Source organism: Haemaphysalis longicornis, unplaced genomic scaffold (genome assembly GCF_048455015.1).
Source record: "Haemaphysalis longicornis isolate Haplotype H1 unplaced genomic scaffold, Haemaphysalis longicornis Haplotype H1 scaffold_5, whole genome shotgun sequence".
NCBI classification, from domain to species: Eukaryota; Metazoa; Arthropoda; class Arachnida; order Ixodida; family Ixodidae; genus Haemaphysalis; species Haemaphysalis longicornis.
Window position 1 is genome coordinate 183628434 of NW_027526385.1, and position 21952 is coordinate 183650385.

The 21952-nt window shown below is 49.6% G+C and overlaps 1 protein-coding gene across 1 annotated transcript; it reads right to left on the minus strand.

The window, feature by feature from the left end:
- Window positions 1-363: 363 nt before the first annotated feature.
- LOC144138873 (E3 ubiquitin-protein ligase ZNF598) lies at window positions 364-21768 on the minus strand. The gene is made up of 6 exons (XM_077671371.1): window positions 21431-21768; window positions 11507-11791; window positions 9599-9810; window positions 8573-8799; window positions 7057-7150; window positions 364-4027 (listed from the first exon to the last, which is right to left on the minus strand). Exons 1-6 carry the CDS (start codon window positions 21593-21595, stop codon window positions 2443-2445), a joined length of 2568 nt encoding a protein of 855 aa, XP_077527497.1. The 5' UTR covers window positions 21596-21768; the 3' UTR covers window positions 364-2442.
- Between the last annotated feature and the right edge of the window lie 184 nt (window positions 21769-21952).

Sequence of the window (21952 nt, forward strand, 5' to 3'; positions counted from 1 at the left end):
ACGTTTCCTGGTGGTTGCTCAGTCTTCATTCAGGTAGAGGAAGACTGTGCATTTTAGTAAACAGGCTTTGTACAAAAAAAACAACAACAAAGAAAACAGTTCAGCATTGTCTGCCCTTTTGTAATTGTCAAAAACAAAAACAAAAAAAACTTGAGCAATAAACAGCCCCTGAAATTTTTCGAATGCTAGCGTTCTTTAAACTTCTCATGTCGAGGTTCGGGTTTTTTGCGTGTTTGAAGAGAAAATAAGTTTCCCGCAGAAAAATTGCACGTCTCCTACCTTCACATCTCACAGAAAAGCAAGAGATGATTGTTTATAATATGAAGTGTGAAAATAATGCATAAGAAACAGTGAAGACGCTGCGCTTAAACAAACAATAATTTACTCCTTCAGAAAAAAAAAAAAAAATCGCCACTGCAGATGTCTATACAGAACAAAAATAAGAGGTCGCGGAAAGCAAGCAGGCTACACTTGAAAGCCATCTAGCCATGTGTAAAAAATGGATTGAGTGGTTGCAAACAAAAACAAGTGGAATAAGAAGTCACTAGGAAAGACAGCACTACCATTCTTGCAGCAGTGACTTTAGGTGGAGAGAAAGCTGTTACGCAGAAAATTCAGTATAAAAGGCCAACAGCCCGCTAAAAAAAAAGGATGGGACGAGGTCTTCTTACGCTTGAGCACGCACACAAGAGTATCTGACTTCCAAGCATGGAGATCAAGGTCAACAGAAACTTGAGCTTTGAGGTTGTTCCCCGGCACCAACTGAAAACGCAGTGTCAGAATGTTTATATTAGTGTAGTAGCTCGCAGTTTTGGGGGGCTTCCATCACACTTTTACCATCTAAGTCGACTGCTGCCATGTGACACGGTTTTCAAAAAGGATTATGCTACGATTGCTTTCAATTTCATTTGCACGTTTAGCACTGACTGGAAAGATACAGGACCACCGAACAACAGGAAACCAACAGCACAGTTGAAAGGCAATTTTTAGCCAAGAAACCGTTCTGTCTTGTTTGGGAGAAACATCGATCCTTTATCGACGTTTTGATCAAACACTCTTCAATGGTTTAGCAATGCCTCAAAAAGTACCTGGTTCAAACATCTCCCAGCACATTAGATTACACAAAAGATTCCTCCACACGTTTAAGGTAAGGCAGAACTGTTCTCTTCCGACGACACCACAAGTTGTCAGAAAATTAGAGTAAGTAAACATTTTAAGCAAATTTGTCAGACACTACAGAACAGACACTGTTCAGCATGGCCTGAGTGACATGTCATAGCTTTGAATGCCCACTTAGCAGGTTGGCTTCAAAAAACATTCAAGTATCAAGTTCAAGTACCAAGTTTTGATTTTTTGGGGTCGACGAAACTGTTTATGTAATAAGGACTGAAAAGTGATGTGCTAATGTAAAAAGGCAGCTTGTACAAAAAAGGACAATTGGTGTGCTAGTGACGTGCTGCTTTTCAGTCACTTGATCCTAAAAATGTGTTGTGTGATAACCTTTGATCTACCAAATATATATGTTCCCAACCATAAAGCTTTCCAGCAAACAAAGATGCCTACAACCAAACAAGATATAACGTGACTCCTGCTGAAAGGCACACGTGATCTTTGAGCCACAGAACAAAGCAGGGAGACATTACCTAGAAGCAAGGTTTAATAGAAAACGGCGTTTGTGTTCAGTAACAATTAATGACGATGCAAATGAACACTGAGTGATGCCTTTGGATGCAGGTCTGTTCACACGACCGAGTTCAAAGTGGTGTATGCAACGAACAACTTGGGGAAAAAGAAGGAAACAGCGAAAGACCTCTTACACGTAGCATTTACATTTCCCACCAAAACAGGCCACCCTCGCAAACACAAACCCTCCGAACCTCTCCACACCAGACTAGCAACGTCAGCACCCATGACTTCGTAACCCGGTCTAGTAACTACCCACAGACACATGACTGTCCACATCGAATGTTCCACAAATGAGTCACGAGACAACAACAGAGGCTGTCCAACAAAGCCCGCACCAAGGTAGCAAAGAAAGGCAGACAGGACACAAGCAGAATGGCACTGCTTTCTCATTGTTTGAAATGACGTCGTGAGTGGATGACTCTTTACAGCTTCAATGAGTGGCACAAGGGGGGGGGTGAGGATTTGAACATGGCGGCAAGTAGAAAAACTAGCTAAGCAACGAAAGACCTGCGCAAGCATCACATGGGGCTTCAGGTTTGCCTAGTCCTCCCACCTAAATGCGAGAAAAACACATTCTCCACGTTCCAGCGACGAAAGAACCCGGCGGCGCCCCCCACGCAGACGCAACAGTTACCCAACACAGTCTCAAGACCATTTGTGACGAAAGAACAGCGGCCGTTCAGCCGGGGCCGTAGGAAAACAGTGAGTTGTGCCGACAGACACCAAGGCACTTGGAGGTGGGCGGCCACCGCTGGGTCACGCGGGGTCGTGCATGGTGCGGTGGCTCCGAAAGTCCTCGGCCGACAGCACCTGCTGGCAGGTGGCGCACACGAGCAGCTGGACGTTGGTCGCCTTGGGCAGCGCGCCGGAGGTCGTGGCGAGCGCCCGCCGGCGCACGTTGAAGGTGGCCATCAGCTGCTGCTGCTTGGGAATGTCCGGCAGCAGGAAGAGCAGCTCGGGGAAGACGAGACAGAACTCCTTCTCCGAGCCAAATAGCTCGACGCAGCGCGCAAAGTACTCGTTGGCCGTGAGCGCCCCCTGCCGGAAGGCACCCGACAGGGACTTGAATTTGGCGAAGCGGCCCTCCTCGGAGGAGCGGTCCGTCAGCATGCGCTGCACGTCCTGGATCAGCTTCTGGTTGCGCTGCTGGAAGTTGGCCGGCTGCATGTACTGCGGCGGAGTGGCGGCTGCGGCCGTCGCAGCGGGAGTCACCGAGGCCAGGGAGAGGCCCACCGTGCCGTCGGGTCCGCCCATGACGCGCATGAAACCCGGTGGCGGTTTCGGCTTGGAGAAACCCGGCGGAGGCGCGGCGGTCCGCGCAGTCGACCGGCCGTTCAGGCAGGGGAAGTCGACGGGCGTCAGCACTGGCACAGGTGCCGTGGGCGCCTCGTCCAAATCGGAGTCGTCCTCCTCGGAGTCCATCCCGGCGGTCGGGGGGCGGGTGGGTTTGTTGGCGACACCCTTCCTCGCCGCTGAGATCAACTGCAGCAAGTTGTTTGTGGGGCAGGAGGCGACCGGGGCGGCCTCCTCCGACGGTTTCTTGATGGCACTTGTCGACACACCCGTCGACACATCCGCACCGCCATTGTTGTTGTTTATTTCGGTGGCGGAAGAAGTCTGCAACAACGATCCCAACTGCTTCCCTTCGTCGCCTTTTTTCTTTTTCTTCGTCTTGGATTTGGCGGCGCTCCAAGGAGGCTCCGACTGAGAGGCCGGCGGCAGCGAAGGCGCTATCGACACTCTGGCGATGGGGCGCGTCGCTAGTGATGGGAAGTCTTCCTCAAAGACCTTCTTCGTTCCCGCTTTCGACTCCGGGGCGAGCTGGGCCTTGAGCACCGGCCTCGCCAACACAACTGCAGACACCGTTGGCTGCGACTTCGTCGACTTGCCGGCTCCCGCTGCTTCCGCCGCCAGGGTCGCCGACGACTTTTTGCCGGTCGCGTTGTTGTTTGCGTCCTGCTGCTTCGCCGCAACCCCTCTGCCCGCCGTCACTCCATTGGCTTGCGGCTTGGCCGCTTTCCGCAGCGCCACCAAGGTGCGGGAGCTTGTCGTGGCTGCTGGCACCGCGGGGGCCGCGGACGGATTGAGCGAGGGGAAGTCGTCGACGCTGTTGACGTCGACCCTGTCGGGCCTTCGGGGCGGGTAAGAGGAGGCCACCGGAAACGGAGCAACCCTCTGCTGGCTCGCTGAAGAGGAGGTGGGGCCTGCGGCGGAGGCGGTGTCGCTGCCCAGCTGGGGGAACTCCTTCTCGCACTGGTAGTCCACCGGGGGCGCCAGCTCCCACGTCACGCTGGAGGCCTGCGACGAGGACCCGTACAGGCCGGAGGACCCCGGTTCGTCCCTGCAAGGGTGGCGGAGGATCCCACGCACTTTAACGCACCATGCGGCTACTCCAACAGTTTTAGTGTGAAAGCACTTTTGGGGTTTTCAAAGGAAATCCACAAACGCTCTTTTCGTGCATCTGCAAATGCTCTTTTATTTTTCAACTTGTCACCTCCTCACCCCAGGCATGACATGTCCTGTCTGCAGGCCTAACGTCATGCTCCGAGCTTGATGTGCACAGAGTATGATGCTGCTTAGCACATCGCAAGGCCCAAATAAAGGTCACCTAACGTTAAGTTAAGCCTAAACATAAGACATAAGGCCTAACGGCACACTTCGAGGTCAAACGTCATGAACCAGTATTAATTGAAAGAAGCACTCATTGTATGTCAAGCCGGGGTTACTGCTTGGCGTTGTAGGACCTAAAAGACAAAATACAAGCATGTTTTATTCAAAAGATTTCATGTTTTATAGCGTCCCCAGTGCTTGCGCGGAAGCAAATGATGCCGTATTCACTGAGAAATTAATCAATTTAAGTTAAAATTTCGACTCTCCCACCAAATCGTGTGTTGTGGTGACGTCTACAATGAAGTCATAACGGCGCGTATACAAACAAACTACCAGTGCGCCATTCGGCTCTGCAGCCTTGCTTGCCGTCAGTACTCCCTGATGGCGCTAGCATATTCAGCACTCCACCGTTATTTTGTTTTTGACCGTATTTACACCTGGCTTGTTTTTGTTGCGGTAGAAAGTAACCGCTTCTTGAAACATGGGGTATGCTTGACAAACAGGGTCACGTGAGGCAATGTCGCTTACGCCAACCGGCCAGCGTCTCCAAAGCGTCGGACTGCTGTGCAGCTAAAACAAGCATAGTGCGCCCAGTACCAACAGCAGTGTGCATCGGTACTTGTATGTTTACCTGTATTTTCGTAACTTTTGTTGTTTACCGCACTATTCTTACTGCTGTAAAATGGATATGCATTACATTTAGGCACAAATAGCTCGTTCGGCAACCTTGTAAGCTCTGCCTAATGTGCGTTTGCTTTTGCCAACCTCCGCCAATCGTAGAGCTGGCTGGTATGACATCATAGGTTCTGTTGCGGGAAATGAGCTAGTGCATTGCATGGCCATTCCCTTTTTTCTTAATTATATAGCTTATTTGAGTGAAGTTTACATTAAAAGTGGTGTCAGTATGATTCAAACGAGGCAATCTTTTGAATGAACCAAACTTGTGTTTGTCTTCATGGCTCCTTTACGCCTAGGCCACTGCACAGCTGAGAGCTGCTGCTGCCATTCCAGCAATATGACATGTACTTACAGAGTGACACGTAGCAACAGTGAGGGATGGGTGAATGCCTCATGAATGGGAAATGCATGCGGCATTTGCATGATATTCTGTGCTTGCAGCAGCCAAAATATGTGAATTTGTTTTTCAGGGTGGTTTCGAAACAGACAACAAAGCGGTCGAACATAATGCCTTTACATAAATAGGACACGCGTAGAACATGGGAAGCTGCCAACGACTGCTCTGTATCAATAGCAGCGGCTGGCCCAGGGTTCTATTCGGAGTTCAATACAGTCCAACTGCAAAACTCCGTTTCAGAATCAAGGACATGCGAGCAACCTTGTTTCGTTGACGCTGGAGCCCTGGATAAAAATTGAACTTTCCCTTAGCACGTATTGTAACGTGGCGGCAGAGCCAATGACTCGAACGATGGTTGATGGATGAGGAACGATCTATTTACAGAATTTACAATGCGGCCAATAACAGCGCGCGCTGCGAGCCAGCCACTTCTTCGTCGTCCTCGTCGTCTTCTGTGATGAGCCACGATGGGGCATTGGCCGCCTAGGTGTCCCGTGACATTACCCCCCCGGTCGAGGGCGACCGTCCCGGTCGAAGCTGCAGCTCGGTGACGATAGGGACGCAGATGAACAATGTGGGAACACGCATGCCAGGCAACATGCCCCACAAAGCTTCGTTGTCGTCACAGACGCTTGTTCGTGACGCCACATGCGGCTGCCGTCTTCATCGTCTTTGATGGCGTAAAATGCCCCTTTCCTCGAAGGCGACCGTCCCGGTCGGGGCTGCAGTAGCATGATGAGCCCGGTGAAGGTGAACGATGTGATGAGAATATACAGTGAAGCTCTTGCCACCACGCATGTAAGGGATGGGTTTGGTGAGCTCCGGCCCACAGCAGCGACGCGCCCACAAAGGAATGACGAACCGGTGAGGGCTTGCTACCACGTCAGACCACAGGGCTGTGGGCACGTCGTCGTCGTCGTCAGGTCAACCGTCGTCGTCGGATCGGCTTGTCACGGGCTGGGGACACGGGGCGGGGGGACGTCGTCGAGTTCTTGTAGCAGTGGGGCTGGGGCTGCCCGACGCGGTTCACGCACCCTCGATGATTACAGCGATGCCGATGAGGTGCGAAGCTGGGCCCAGGACGGGGATGACGACCCGCACTCTCCACCAAATGTAACGTGGCGGCAGAGCCAATGACTCGAACGATGGTTGATGGATGAGGAACGATCTATTTACAGAATTTACAATGCGGCCAATAACAGCGCGCGCTGCGAGCCAGCCACTTCTTCGTCGTCCTCATCGTCTTCTGTGATGAGCCACGATGGGGCGTTGGCCGCCTAGGTGTCCCGTGACATTATAGTATTGTTTTAACACAACTTAACAAAACAAAGCTTGCTCGGAAAATGAGGAAGCACTCAAGTGGGCACTGTTCCCTTATGCTTCCATGGTTTTTTTTTCTTTTATGACTTATGGCAGCAGCTGCAACAACTGCTCGAGTGCCACTTCAACAGTCTGTCAACACACGACAGGCTAGCCAAGTCGCCCCCTTATGCCCCTGTTCGCTGCCCCCAATGTTGGGAGGGGGGGCAACCACAGACCAGTTCTCGAAAGGCTTACAAGGAATTTCGCTACTGGTGTGTATTGAGCAACTCTGGTTCCACTGCCTGTAGAAAGGCCCGGGGTAAAGAAACAGCGCTGCGAGGGTCGAGGCCCGTGCCACGCAGAGCCGCATGCGGTGCCCCTACCTTCCCCCGTCGGGCTGTCCCCTGGAGGGCCGTGACTGCCGGGGCTGGCGCCGCCCGCCGGGCTGGCCGGAGTCGTCGTAGTAGTGGCCGGACGCTGCACGGGTGCAAGGAGTTCCACCGTTACGCACTCAAACCTCAACCTCACCGCGGGGAGTTTCAGTACTCCCCACGCACGCTTGAAAATGTAAGAACGAGACACGAATGCCCGGCTGTTTCTTGGAGGGGCCTGCAATGGCTACGGGAACAGTGACCAAGGAGCCCCGCTGACACTGCCCACACAGGGTGCCAAACTGCCCCTGAGCACCCTTGCACTCCGCACAACGCGCACGAAACAAGAGGGTCAGCGAAGTGGCTCGCTCAAGGTCCTCCTACTGGTGGCTACCTTCTACGCTGCCACCCCGGTAACTCATTATGCAATGATTTATCGGAGCCCTCAGGCATTATTTTATCGCTAATGGGTGAGAGAAGAGCAAACACCAGATGCCGCTAGCGGCTGCCACAGCAACTACAGTGACAGTGTTGCACCTGTTTTCAGTGTAGTTTCACGCCATCTCAGCCTGCAGAAGTTTTGTCCCTGCCCACCACTTCGTTGCAGTCAAGCGACTTCTCACTTGCACACGCAGAAGCTCCACATGCCAGCAACTCACTGAAGCCAGTGTTGCGTTGCGGTAATTGTCAGCAAAGTGGCAGGGAGGACTGTGCATGGGAAACGGCACCCACAAATGAACTGCTCTCGCAAGGAAATCCACTCCCCAATGAGGTAATTTAGGCAACATTTACAATGCAGTTGCAAGGAAAGGGAAGGCCAATCTGTGACAGCAGCACTTCTTACCCTTTCTGAATTGTCACATAGCAAGATAAGGCTGCCCTTATTGTAAAGCATACAGTGACCATCACCATCATCCTGTCTGTGTGTCCATGAATAAAGTTCCTGCAACCATTCCTCCTGTCTCTTGATGTCCTAGACTATTGTTTGCCATCCAATTTCCAGATTTCGCCCCTCCATCAAATCCATGATTTCCCTCCGCTTCTGGTGCCATCTCTCGGTAGCCACAGTGTAACCCCGACGGTCTACGGGTTAGTCACTGTGTTATCCTTCTACCTCTGACAATCAGCCACGATGCCTTCCACCAGAGCTTGTTCTGTGATGCTTGCCTCCCTATCCTGAACGTTGCTCCGACCATCCTCCTCTGCACTGCTTGCTGAACTGACAGAGTTCCTCCTTCACGAGACACGTCGTGAGGTGACAAGTGCCCGCCCCCAAGGCATTGCTGACAGCGCCCGCGGCGGAGAGAACCCACTGTGCTTGCTGAATGCCTCTGAATGGAATCCAAAGCAGCCCTGCTGCAACATGATTAAAAGTTCCCGTTCATGCCCAGGGTGGCTTACTGTGCAAAGGTGGCCAACTCCCATCGCCACCGTCATCGGGAACCACAGCCCGGATACACGTAGCGTGTGCCTAACCAATAAAGGGCTCCCCCTTTCCGCGTTCCCACGCTTGCGCAGTGGCGCTCACCGTGGGGGTTGTTGGCGGACGCCCGGGGGGCCACGGCAAACTCGAGGTCGAGGGTGCGGGCCTGCTTGGCCTGGGCCTTGGTCAGGGAGCGGTGGTGGTGCTGCGCCCGGTGGGCCTTGAGGTCGATCTCGCTGCGGAAGGCCGCCGTGAACGTCTCGTTGCGGCAGTCGCCCTCCTCGCACAGGAAGTGCTGCTCCCGGAAGTGGGCCCGCAGGTACTCGTAGTTGCTGCGGCAGGAGGAAAAGGGAAAGCGGCCCCCCCATATTCATCACATACCCAGGGGGAATGAAACGAACAGCTCTGCCGCAAGGAGAAGAGATAACAGTGAATGGGTTGTGAGCCGGCATGAAATAAGCTGAAGCAATGTCTCCACACACCTGAAGTCCAATTTCTCACACGCTTCTACTATTTTGTCCTTTGGCTTCTCGCATAGCACCGATGCTATGGGAAGGCCAACACAAAAGCGCTTGCCACTTACGCCGCTATTTCTACTTCCTCTCTCGTGTCGATGCAACCGTGCTGCGTGCACACACAAACAAAAATGAGAGTGTGATGCCGAACGAGCACAGGCACAAGTGCACGACCTCTAACTCGCAGGGACTCACTCGCAAGGTCACACGCTCCTGAGCTTGGACTCGCTGACAAGTATGCCCTTGTCGGTGCGGAGTTACGGGCGTATATTTGCAGTCATGCACTCACGAGGGCAAACTCACAAGGTGCTGTGTGGTGAAGCCTGAAAGCTGTAAGCAGTTTTAGGCAAAGCCACCTTTCTAAAGACCGCTGCTCTTCCACGGTTACACTGTTGTTGCCGGGCACAGAGCTGAGGCCTGGCTCTTCGCCAGCCACATGGTGAGAGAGAGAGAGAGAGCGGTGACAGAAAGAATACGGAAACTTCAAATTCCCCCGCAAACCCTAGGGCATCCTACAAGCAGGAACCGCAGCAATGTTTAGAATGCCAAGCCTCCCACATTGGAAAGAGGGAAGGTCCCCCGAGGTTGTAGGGTCCTCCCGAACAAGAGGACCCACCGGTAGTACTGCAGCCGGTAGTCGTCCCCGCAGAAGTGGCAGTAGTAGTGGTCCCGGCGCAGGTGGCGGTACAGCTCGTCGTTGTCGAAGTAGCGCGTCTCGCAGAACTTGCACAGCGGGTGGCCCTTGTGCGAGGTGTCCTCCACGTCCCCCTGGCTCTGGTGCCGGGCCATGTCCCGCTTGGAGTAGGCCGTCCGCTCCGACGGGAAGATCTGCACGCAGGGGAGCAGCCTCGATTGGGCCCACCTACGACAGCCGCACCACTCACAAACACTCCTTTACGACTGCGCAACAGCCGCACAAGAAGTCCCACGGATGTCTTAACCACTCACACTTATTCTGAGCAGGTCTGGCTGTACATCCTAACAAAGCAACACAGTGGTGCCCATCTTGTCAGATTCCAAAATAAATTCCCTGCAAGTTAAGCAGGAAACAGGGGACGACCTCAAGTATCTCTATGCCAATTGTGCGACAGGTTACAGTACAGCAGAAAAGACAGGGCGGACAGCAGCAGCCGAAACATGACAGCTACAACGTAGTCACCACAGTGGGCATGGCTGCATCAAGCGTTCCGATATCCGCAGCAGAACGAGACCGTCAGTTCAGTTGACAGAACAGCATTAGAGATGAACCACAGTGAGGGAAGACGACCTCAACTGCTTACAACACCATCCAGCAAGTGCTCAGGCCACTTTCTTCCACAAGAACTCGATTTCGGATGTAGCTTACCTGTGCTCTATCCCGACACAGTGCATGCGCACTGTGTCGGGACCTCAAGGGGCAGTACATACAGCGCTGCGATATATATACGTGCTACATCTCTCTCGCTTTGCATTTCATTACCGTTTGCTTTATATTTCAAAACTTCTTTGAAATTTCGTGCCACCAACACCACACTCCTCCCACCAGACACATATCCACAAACGAGAAGTGTCTCAAATTTTCTGGTATAGGCAATCGTGATGCATGAATATATATATATATAAAAACAATGATTAAAATAGCCACGAGGATTTCGTTCAGTATGAGCTGAATGAGCTGTTTAAATGGTGCTCGCATGGGGTGGAGTAGTCATTGGGAAGATTGCCTTGAGTTTCATTTTTTCTACCAGGGCTACACTGCACATCTTCAGTTGCACTGCAGCGATAATAAATAAGCTTTACAACTGCCGATCTTTCGAAATAATCACTCAATTTTGCACTGGTCACCACTCGACAACAACCAGTTACTTCAAGGCGGTGATATTCCTCAAACATTTGCCCGTACAATAAAGCGCCGGAAAGTTCAAGAGAGACTGCTCCGAAGTTTGCACAAATCATCTACGTAAAAGGGGTCAAAAATAGCTTGTCAAAAATAGTGGAAGCACCTGAACAGCCCCGCCACCTCCTGAACTTTGTCGACATTCTTTCTCGCAACATCTTCAACGCCTGGGCTGCACGGCAACTTTCAGTTGGCAATTGAACGCTCGCCCACAAGTGCACCCTGTGCATTTACAATGGGGCACTCGACAGACAATTGGTGCGAAGGCCTTCGGAAGGCCTCTGAAACGGCCGTGGTTGGTTGGCATAGCCCTGCCACCAGCTCATTTTTGCTGATTCCCTTTACAACTTGAAGCTCTCCAGGCAGCCCACCCCCACCTGAAATGCAACCCACAGCTCAAATTTTTTCTAACTTAACAAACCGAACCAACGCCTGAGCTATAAGACGCACCGCAGCAGAGGGCTCCTACAGATATATTTCAACCACATCGGGAGATCCTTAGTGAACACCGAAATCTCGACACGCAGGCGTCTTCGCCTTGCCCCTCCATCAGAAAAGCGGCTGCCGTGGCCGGGCATCCAACCCGCGTCCTCGGGATCAGCAGCCCAGCGCCTCGGCCACCGCGGCAAGCCTGAGTGCCCCGCCCACCTTGAGGTGCTCGACGCAGAGGTCGCAGTAGGAGCGGCTGTGCTCCTTGCGCACGTGGGCGCGCAGCATGGCGAAGTTGGTGAACACCGGCCGCTTGGCCTTGTGGCCGCCCCCCTCCTCCGTGGGCTCCGGGACGGGGGGGCAGTACTTGCAGCGGTTCTCCAGCAGCTCCCGGTACGCCTGCCGCACCGAGTCATCCTCAAAGCAGATCTGCGGCCGCGGGTCCACGGGGTACAGCCGCTTGTTCAGCTCCTCGTAGGGACGGCACTGCTTCACAAACAGCACCTGCACGGCGGCCGCACGCAGGGACAGGGACAGGGCTCAAGAAGAGGGAAGCCGCAAGCACCAGCACAGGGGGCTGCTGGTGGCACTGGCACAGCCACGAATCAAAAGCTTACAAACCAGGGAAACGGCAATTTTAGGCTACTGCTCTTCCTATAGCAGCCTGACAAACTGTGAACTAATGAAAATTACTGCACATAGTACTCCGGGCTGCCGTGCGGCAGAGAAATAACTCAAAATTGTGGCTTTCGTGGTCCATGAACTTCTGCTCTTGGGTGTACAAAGGAATTGCCAGCACAGCAGAGGAGGAACACCGTGACGCTTCGATTCAGCAACCAAGAGGAGAACAGGGAAACCCCACAAATCGTGCTGGTACTGGAAGCAGCAGTACAGGGGGAACCACCATTACAAAACCAGTACAAAAAAACCATTACAGTGCCAGTACAAAAAAACCATTGGCCCAGAAAACATCATGGCGTACTTCAATGCGGCAACCACACAAAAGCTTCTAGAAACAACACCCACTTTTAAAGTAAAAAGAATGAATAAACAGCACTGGCAGAAGGGAAACACAAGTACAGAGGGTGCCATTAGTGCTGGTACCAGTAAAAAGGAACCACATGACATTCCAATTGAGGAGCCACACACAAGTTTCTGTAAATAATGGTGGCTTCTGTAATAAAAAGAGTAAATGAAAAACTGCTCGCTAAGCACAGGCGGAATGCAAAGACGGCAGCCATACCCCGTCCTCCATTGTGTTGAGGTTCAAAGCAAAAAAGCAGTCTACAGGCATTTGCAGTAAGGAACAATGAGAAGAAAAAAACAAAATGTGAAAGGAACAAAACTAGAGCAATGCCTAAAGAATTGAGTGGCCATTTATTTCACAGTATTTGCCAACCATTCCTGATGTGCATGCTTTGGAGGGCATTGCTTCTAAAAACACTGTCAGTGCTGCCTTGACTACCAACTTTTTTGTAGCCGCCACAATAAAAAATAACACCGAAATTTACATTATACTTGGAACATTTTTGCACGTGTCTGGAGAGGGTAAAAGCAACTCTCTTTTCTGTGATGTGAGAACAGCCTACACCACTTTAAGAGAGATCCAAGTGCAGGGATCTTTGTTCCTTTCAATTCGTGAGTTACGACAGAACATCACTCATCCCTATTTTCTAGAAGTTTTATCGGCTGCGCAAGAGAAAGCAAGGGGCTGGAAAAAAATTATGATGATGGAGTAGCTTTAGCCACGGTGAAGACGAAACAACTTTAACAGAAAATTACACAGTGCAGTGACCATAAATACTTAACCGTCATTGTAATTTTCATGCTGACCAGGCTACCTCAATTCAATGCCTCAGCGTAAAACAACCAAATAAACTCACTGCCATTGTTTCCCCTCAATTACTTTGATGGAATGGAGAACATACCTCGAAATTACGACTTGTTTAATGCACCAAAGTACCACTTAGACCATGGGCACAATTTAGCAAACGGTTTCCGAGTCACCTACACCAGCAGTTTTTAGGGACGAAGCCCCTTAGGGGCTGGGGCTGTTGGCGTCTGCTGTCGTCGGTCGTAATCGTTCTCATGTAGTCACGGTACTAAAGCACCGGGACACTTTTTTGCCCCGTGCTGGAGCGCTTTGTAATGTGTACTAAAAAAACACGAAGGCACTCGTTTCCGCCTCGCGCTAGAGAGCTTCGTGCTTCAAAGACACGACACGTTTACAGCAGAGCTGTGATAGCTCTACCCCCGAACGGTTTCATCTCCGTGGGTAAAAGTGCCAAGGCACCAAGAATACTCTTATACACTGCATGCTTCGCCCCTCCCCAGGTTTCAGGTTAGTGGAGACTGCCCACGATTTTTTTTATTACGCCCCAAACACAGCTATTAAAAACTCCATGCCGCAACTTTTACACATCTCATCACTTTCATCAAAACTACAGCCATTGTGCTTGAAACCAAATGCACCATCGTGTGATCAACCGAACCAGCACTGACTCAGTCCAGCATTTAATACGATGTCCCTGGCAGCAGATTAATGATAACGGTCATTTCAGCTGACCTATCTTTCCATATGCTGTTGCAGACTTCGACTGTCAGTGCAACAGAGACTCGCAGTTTGCTTTTATGGTGTTAAAAACACACACACAAAAAAAATCAAGAGATACTGCACATGACAGCATGGTTTATCACTGAAACTTATTCCGTAAGAAGCATTCTTTCAGACTTGAAACTAAGCGTTGCTTGGAAGCTTTCTTCCAAAGACAACCGTTCCGGTTCCCTCTGGTTAGCCTTCGGTTAGTGCCAATGTGCATGTCCAGGTTTAGGCTTCGCTTCTGCTTTCGGCAGTTACCTTGCTGCGAATGTCAACAGTGCGCCCACCATCCAGCTTCGAAGACTGAAAACTTCTCACAAATAATAGCTTCTCAATCAGAACATCCTAGCCCGCAGTTAGAGTTTCCACTGAGTTGTGTCACGTTCCATGGTCATTGATTTTGCGCGGCACTCCTTAACATGTATTGATATTGCACGCAGGAGGCTGCTTTTCTACTTTCCTTCGACAGCAACGCTGCACTGAGCAGGAGTGCACCAGAAGCCCACAGAGAGCAACGTTGCAACGGTGGTACGGACAGCTACAGCATTTGCTTGGACAGCCGGAAAAATATGAACAAAAGAAGCGCAGCTGTCACTTCAGGATTCAACCAAAGTGGAGGGCCGAACAGTACCTAAGCTGCACATCGTCTGGGAGCACGAAGGCATCGCAAACGTACCCCTTCGTCCATCTATTGGTCTGAAGCTTATTGCCTCAGTCTCCAAATCTACGGAGGTTGCACGGAGGCAAGAGGAGGAGGGTATGTACCTAATGAAACATTCAAGCAGACCTTGCAACAGTTACCAGTCACACAAAGAAACCAAAAAACACCGTTTAACTTAATTCATTTCGGGCACTACTATCACAACGCAAACACAGTCAGCTTGAAGTGACCCTCAATCTTCTCTCCCTCCTTTTTGAACAAAAACACTGTCAACAATACGTAACCCCGGAACTATCTCCTGAGCACACGGCATGCTGAACCTGTTACTAGTCTCTGCAATCTTGAGAAAGTAGCTGGAAGGTTTGCCAGGGCACAATCACGTATTTGCACTTCGCACCGCCCAAAACATGCCACGACAACGGAAGCCTACTTAAGATGCAAGGTGAACCCGCCCCATCAACATCCACCATGTAGAAACTTTGTAGCGAGTTTCCCTTTCCCTCCCGCCATTCTTATTTGTCAGAAATAGTGCCCCTCTCTACTAACCGCACTAGCAGCATATAAACGCAGTGTAGTCATGGAGAAACGAAACGTGATCACGAAAATGTAAAGCAGAACACACAAATACCATGGTTTGGCTTCATTACAGCAACAAAGTTGGGAAATGTGGCCTTCCAAATGTGCCAATGCAGCGCTCCAGTATTGCACCTCAATGAACAGCATGTGCGTTTCAATGTTCTGGCCGATATTTTCGTGTTCGCATTTTATTTGTCTATGACGGCCCATTGTACAGTCCAATTCCTGTTCATTCTGCATTTCCCAATTTTTTTTCACTTTCCTCCCTTTCTCCGCACTCTACGATGCCCCTAGAAGGGGTTACTCGCACGCCAGGATGGCACTTAAAAAGACTGCTGTCTATTCTTGAAACTGCATGAACGGTTTCGCGTTCCACCAAATTCCCCATTTAAACTGCAAGCTAAACAAAAAGAAAGGGATGCCACGTATGCTTCCACCTTACAGAGAAGACAAAAAAAAAAGAAAAAAAAAAGCACTAAACTTTGTTCACTAGAAAGCCTGACAAAAAAGGCAGCTGCACAGGAAGTTGCGCAGCTGTTCCGAGAATGCAACAATAAAGGGTGCAATGACAGCAGCCACATTCTGCTTAGAACAGTGACTGCACCCAACAAAGTCCCCCAAAACGCCCGCTGATGGGCTAAGATTTACATGCAAAGTGAGACGCACCAATTTGGCCTCTGCTTCCCAAACCCAGCTGCCACCACAGCTCAATGCGGGTGGCACATTGAATCATCATCATCAACAACAGCCTATCCACGCCCACTGCAGGGCGAAGGCCTCTCCCATAGATCTCCAATTATACCAGTCCTGCACGTACTGCAACCAATGTATCTCTGCAAACTTCTTAACCTCATCTGCCCACCTAACTGACTGCCGTTTCCTTCCGTGCTTGCCTTCTCTGGGTATTCACTCTGCTACCCCTAATGACCAACAGTCATCTTGCCTTCGCATTACACAGGGTTCGTACGGGCTTTAAAAACAAAAATTCAAGGATTTTCAAGGACTTTCAAGGACCAGAAAACACATTTTCAGGGTCCCCGTCTTATGTTTTATCCGGGATTATTTATAACTTTTTCAACACAATGCAAAATTTTGTTATTGCCCAATACCTAAGAACATTAATGCACATTTAGATAGGTGCTATGGGTTCATGAATGCTCCCCCAGCTTTATTTTTTATATCATAGTTTGTATTTAGAGGTTTTTCTTTTTTCTTGGTGTTTTGCTGAGGCTGTTTGATTTCAAAAATTAGTTACTAATGTTGCCTGCATCTCCTGGTTTGTCAGCAAGAGTATCAGCTAAAGTTAACTCGGCAAGTGTTGCTGCAAGGCAGGATTAACTATGTACACGTACACCATTTGCACGTAAAAGCAAATGCAGATGGAGCGTATGAGGCACAGCAAACATGCAATGAAAGGCCGTCCACAGACTAGATGGAACATGCAAGATAGAGAACAGAAGCCGGCTTTCACGGGATTATATCATGACATGAATTCTATTGAAGAGTGCTGCTCATGTTGCCTTGTAATAATGACAATCCACCAAACTCGTAATTTCACGCAATACACTGAAACTTGATTGTTACAATGTTTCTTTACATTTTTAACACCTAAAATTCACGACAAACACTTTAAATTCTTGTGAAAACATAGGGCCATTGGTTCTCTCCAGAAAAATCAAGGGTTTTCAAGGACCCTTTAAAAATTCCAGGACTTTCCAGGCCTTGAAATTTACTCTTCTAAATTCAAGGGTTTTCAAGGTTTTCAAGGCCCTGTGTGAACCCTGTTACATGCCCTGCCCCCGTCCACTTCTTCTTTTTAATTTCTACATTGAATACACCTTCCGAACGACAAGAGCAAAGAGTGTCGTTTTTTTAAACCGCAGTGGATGTGGATAAGGTGGATTTAACAGGTCACTGAAGTCACTCACTGTCACTTCCCACCCGGAAATAACACTGGATGACAATTCCGAGGGTGTGTGAAAACGAGTTCAAATGCTGTAACTCCAAGATTATGACTCGGGTTTCCTACACCGCTGACACGGTACTCCACTCTTGTCACACGTTCAAGCGACCGGATCACAGATTAATACTTCCCTGCCACTGTTCTGCTCAACAGAACTTATCTAGAAAAGGAAAAGGTTTGGAACTTTGCAGGCGGAGGCACCCACTACTTGATTTACCCACTGTTCACTTTTGTTCCCTCGTTCCTTCAGGCATGTTTGCGCACAATGAAAAGTGCCCGACAATGCAACACACAGAATTCAGGGATATCGAGGCACCATGAAAGAAGGCGTGCAAGAGGCCTTAGGCAGCCCAGTTATTGTCCGACTTGCCTCTCTCAGGATGCATATCAGCTGTTGGCCATATCTTTACGCTCTGGATGTCACTTTCGAAACTGGCGACCCTCTAACAAAAGGCCTGCCTGGGTTAAAACAGATGTGGCAGGTTACTGCGATTCTTTCCAATTGCGTGCCCTTCAGTTGCGACATGCAACCCTGCCACCCTTAGAAATATCTTGCTATTGTGGAGAAGAGTACCAGAAAATGGGAACGTGAATACATTTTCGACACATACCGTATTTGCACGATTCTAACGCGCGCGCTTTTTCGCTAAAAGTAGTCTTCAAATCGGTGTGCGCGTTACAATCGTCCGCAAACCTGAAATCGGCTGCATAGACGTCGAGCGGCATCGCCCCCCCCCCCCCCCCCCCCAAAATCAAACTCAACCCAATCTAAGACAATCCGTCGATGACACGCGAGTAAATTTTGGCGTACTTATCTTCCATTGGGCATACCTTATCAAGCTGTTGCAAATATTTACTTCGAAGTCATTTTTTAGACAATCTTTTTTGAGATTTTCATGAGTAAACTTACTTGCACATTACAATCGTGCAAATACAGTAGTTTCCGAGTGGAGCAGCCTGGCAATACAATCCAAAATTCAAAATCTCGGGTTTACAGCGCCAACGCTGCTCCTACGCTACGAGATGCACCGTAGTGGCGGGCTTTGAATAGGTTTTAACCACCTGGGGGATCTTTTAACACGCGTCGCAATCTCGACCCATGGGCATTTTCACCTTTCGTCTCTATCAGAAAGTGATAACACACTCAAGCCGAACGCACCGGTGAGTTATCCTACATCACTATCACTTCATTTCCTAGAAACGAACGGGTCCACAGACCACAGATGGAGGACGTACCAGCTTCACTAGCCACATTTGCCCTGCTGGGCAAATGTGGTTTTCAATACCAAATGGTTTTCAATACCACAATGCACCGGGGTTACCACTTGGCACGGGAAACTAGGCCAGTGCCCTGCCCACTGGAACTGAGGATAAAACGGGGGGGGGGGGGGCACGCTTAGAGGGGCCACAGAGACAAAGTACGGCTTTAATTTTACGGCTCACTCCGTTCCTTTCCAGCCGTGAAAGACTTTGTTTGATTGTAAGAAATACCACTGAAAAACTTCCACATTTCGCGCTTCACAAGGTCAGCGACGATTTAAGGGGAGAGATGCTCAAAACAGAAACATTAGCATCTATGGGGTACGATAAGTGGAACCACAGGCCCCACTACAACTGCACAATCATGTTTCTTGAAGGGCCTTTGGTTGGTGGTTGCCAATCGCACAGGCATGGCCTCGTGATGTCGTAACAACCCAGGAAGGAAGCCGAGAGCCGAGTTGTCCGAACTCTGTGTAAAAATTGGCACAATTCTTATTGGATATCTGAAAGAACCAAAGCTGTACTTTGTCTTCATAGCCCCCTCCACAATACTCAGTTCAGCGCTCTACGGCAACCTGTAACTGAGTGCTGTGCATCCGTTGATGACACAGACTACCTGGGTAAATGCCAAAAAGAACCCGCAATGTTGCTGCGAACTTACGTTCTTATGAATTCCCCATGCAGTCATGCAAGTGCCAAAAAACTGGCCCCCCCTGACAGAGCATGCTGAAGTGGCTGATAAATGTTTGATTGCAACGAGTGTTCATGGGAGACTAAGACGGACGATGGGGAACATACACAAGCCCAGCCGTCCGTCTTTGCCTCTCGTAAACACTCATGGCAATCAAACATGAATCAGCCATTTTACATACGCCTTCTACTGCAATTTCAGCACGCTCTGCCACGAGTGTACGTTTCCAGTTCCTCTTCAATCTCTTGTGAACACCCGGTGCAGTCAAACATGAATCGCTACCAACTGGCCCCCAACTTAGTGCTGCTAAAATGACTGGCTGCCAGAGTTCTATTTTGATGTGTTGGTGTTTCTAAACCTTTGCTAGCAACCCTCAGCAACAGTCTTTGTTCAAGCAATATTCTTTAGTGCACTCCGAATACACTGAAACCTGTTAGCTGGCAGGGCTTGAGAGAACCGCGTCATAAAGGTAGTGTGATAGTACAATAGAAGTACTTCCCAGCATCTGTATTTCCACATCAACATATAGTTAAATCCGATGTGGCGTATTTTTGCGGCACAAGGTCGTGACTTTTTCTTCAAAAACTACAGACAGTGAAAACTATTTGCAAAATCTTCAACGAAGATGCTGTTTATGCAGGGCATGGCCCCTGTACCAAAAAAAAACTGGAATAAAGTATGATTGATTGATTTACTGATTACGTACAAAGGTATGAATGGACTAGAGCAACCTGTATGACAGAGGAACTTGTACACAGGGAAATTGCTCCAAGATACTTGGGCAGACCTAACTTGTTATGCTGATTGTCAAAAATAAGCTGACACGTTTTTACACTGGGGGCCTTATACGGTGCGATACCTTGAGTCATAAGTTCAAAACCTTGCATCTGAAACAAGGTTTTAAGACGAGAATCAAAACATCAACTGTTTTCTTTTCATCTCTCATCTTAACAGCATCCAATCTCACTGATGCGTCAATGGTCTTGCATTATCTTTATCATCCAAGAGAAAGTGTCACCAGCTCCATGGATTTGCTGGTTACACAATGAACTTGCAAGGTTTCAGTGTTTGTCAAAGGTCCCCGGGCTGACAAATTAACGCCCTGCCCGCCACTAGGGCATGCGGCACAGTATAAAGTTGATAACAATACAATGTACATTTAAAATTCCCTTTCGGTAATGACTAAAGCTACAGCTTTCGTCGCTTTTCTAAATTATTAAACGATTGCTGAACATCTTTTTCCAACATTCCCTCGTGCAGAATTGAAAAAGGAAATATTTTGGCATCGGTATTCCTATATTGTACCCGAACACCTTTTTGGTTCTTGCATAAGCGATATCCCGTTACGTCAAAGCATGCTTAACGCTTCCAGCGTATCCATATTTTTTATGGCGGAATACGTCTTCGATATCACTAGCCAGCGCTACTATGTCGTAAACGGTCAACTACAATGCGTTTCCGCTGCGTAACTAGCCGGCTGTAAGCGCAGTGGGACGCGACTGAACGGATGTGCAGAGGTTCAATAATATTTGCAGCGCAAGCAACGTTACGTTTCATTCATTCATTCATTCATACGTGAGCGGTTCGTTTGCTCGTTCGTATTCCCTACTTATGAAGATGCCGGTATCCAACTCGCACTAAACCAATCGTCGTCTCCGTTTAGTGCCGTTTAAATACAAGAACCCAATCTGCCGGTACCGCGCCAGCGGTAAAGGCGCAACGAACGGCTCTTCGGAACACGAGTACACGCGACAACTGACCACCGGTTTGCAGCGCTTGCTGCAGTCGACGCAACCGGCCAGCCACAAGCAAAATTTTCACCCACGTCGGAGCGGAAATGTAAAGTTTAGGTTTCCGGCGTTCGTATCGAATGCGGTATTAGGCTCTCCTCGTCCAAGCAAGAACGCGCCAGCAGTCAATTACAGGAAGTGAGGTGTTTCACGTGTTTAGTGAACCTGACCGTTGCGTGTCTAGACGGCAAACAACGTTTCGAAAACACGGTAGTATCAATGGCATTGGCGAGCAGTATGCTTCCAGTTTTCGTTCCAGTCGTCAGATCACAGCGGATGGGCCGCATCTATGAAAGCCGCATGCGGTAATCCGATCAAAAAGCTCGATGTCTATGCCCGCCGTCAAGGCGACCAAATTAGCCGCCCGTTGGAAACGTCGGAGCTGCCAAGGGAAGGTTACCGTGCGTCTGCAATGCTTGTAATTAAACCTGTAATCAAAGCGACGTTTGTGGTGTATGGCCACAGCTGAAACGCCGACAGTTAGGCTCGTGGGCTGGCGACAGCCGCATTGTTGCCTCGGTGGCAATCAAACGCGGCCCTTGGATCCGGGTGGAAGTCGGGGGCGATTAAAAAGAAAATACGCAACATCCCATTTCTGCTCACCTTGGGCAAGTTTCGCCGGCAGATGGGGCATTCACTTTTGCGGCAGAGGACACGCATGCGAGTGGAGCACTCGTGACAGACGGGGTGGTCGCAGAGGCCGATCGCGTAAACGTGGATCTCTCGCCAGCAGACGATGCACACATTGTCTTCTTCCTTGACGTCCATCTTGGAGTCGGCGAACACGACGGGCACAGAGCACGGACACCTGGCACACGGCGGACGCAAGTAGGTCTTTCTCGGCGCTGGGACGTCGGTTTCTTCGCTCGCCACTTCCAACGAGACCCACGATACGCCGATATGGAGAAAAGAGAGGGACCTGGCAGCAGGCGGAAGTGACGAAAGCGCATTCTCCTGGTTGATAACAGAAGTGATTTGAAAATTGTCTCGGGCATAAGCATAATACCTTAATTATTTACTACAGTTTATAAAACAAATGTAACTGTTTATTTAAAATTTTTAAACTAAATACATGTAACTGAAATTGTACTTTCGGTTTCGGAATAACTTTTTGACGTGTAAAGG

Excerpts from the sequence above, each read along its gene's own strand:
- LOC144138873 (XM_077671371.1), bottom strand. The coding sequence starts at position 21,595 with ATGGACGTCAAGGAAGAAGACAATGTGTGCATCGTCTGCTGGCGAGAG. Across the intron at positions 9,811-11,506 it reads TCTGCGTCGAGCACCTCAAG|ATCTTCCCGTCGGAGCGGAC; the intron begins GTGGGCGGGGCA and ends CCCTGCGTGCAG. Across the intron at positions 8,800-9,598 it reads TACCGGCTGCAGTACTACCG|CAACTACGAGTACCTGCGGG; the intron begins GTGGGTCCTCTT and ends CTCCTGCCGCAG.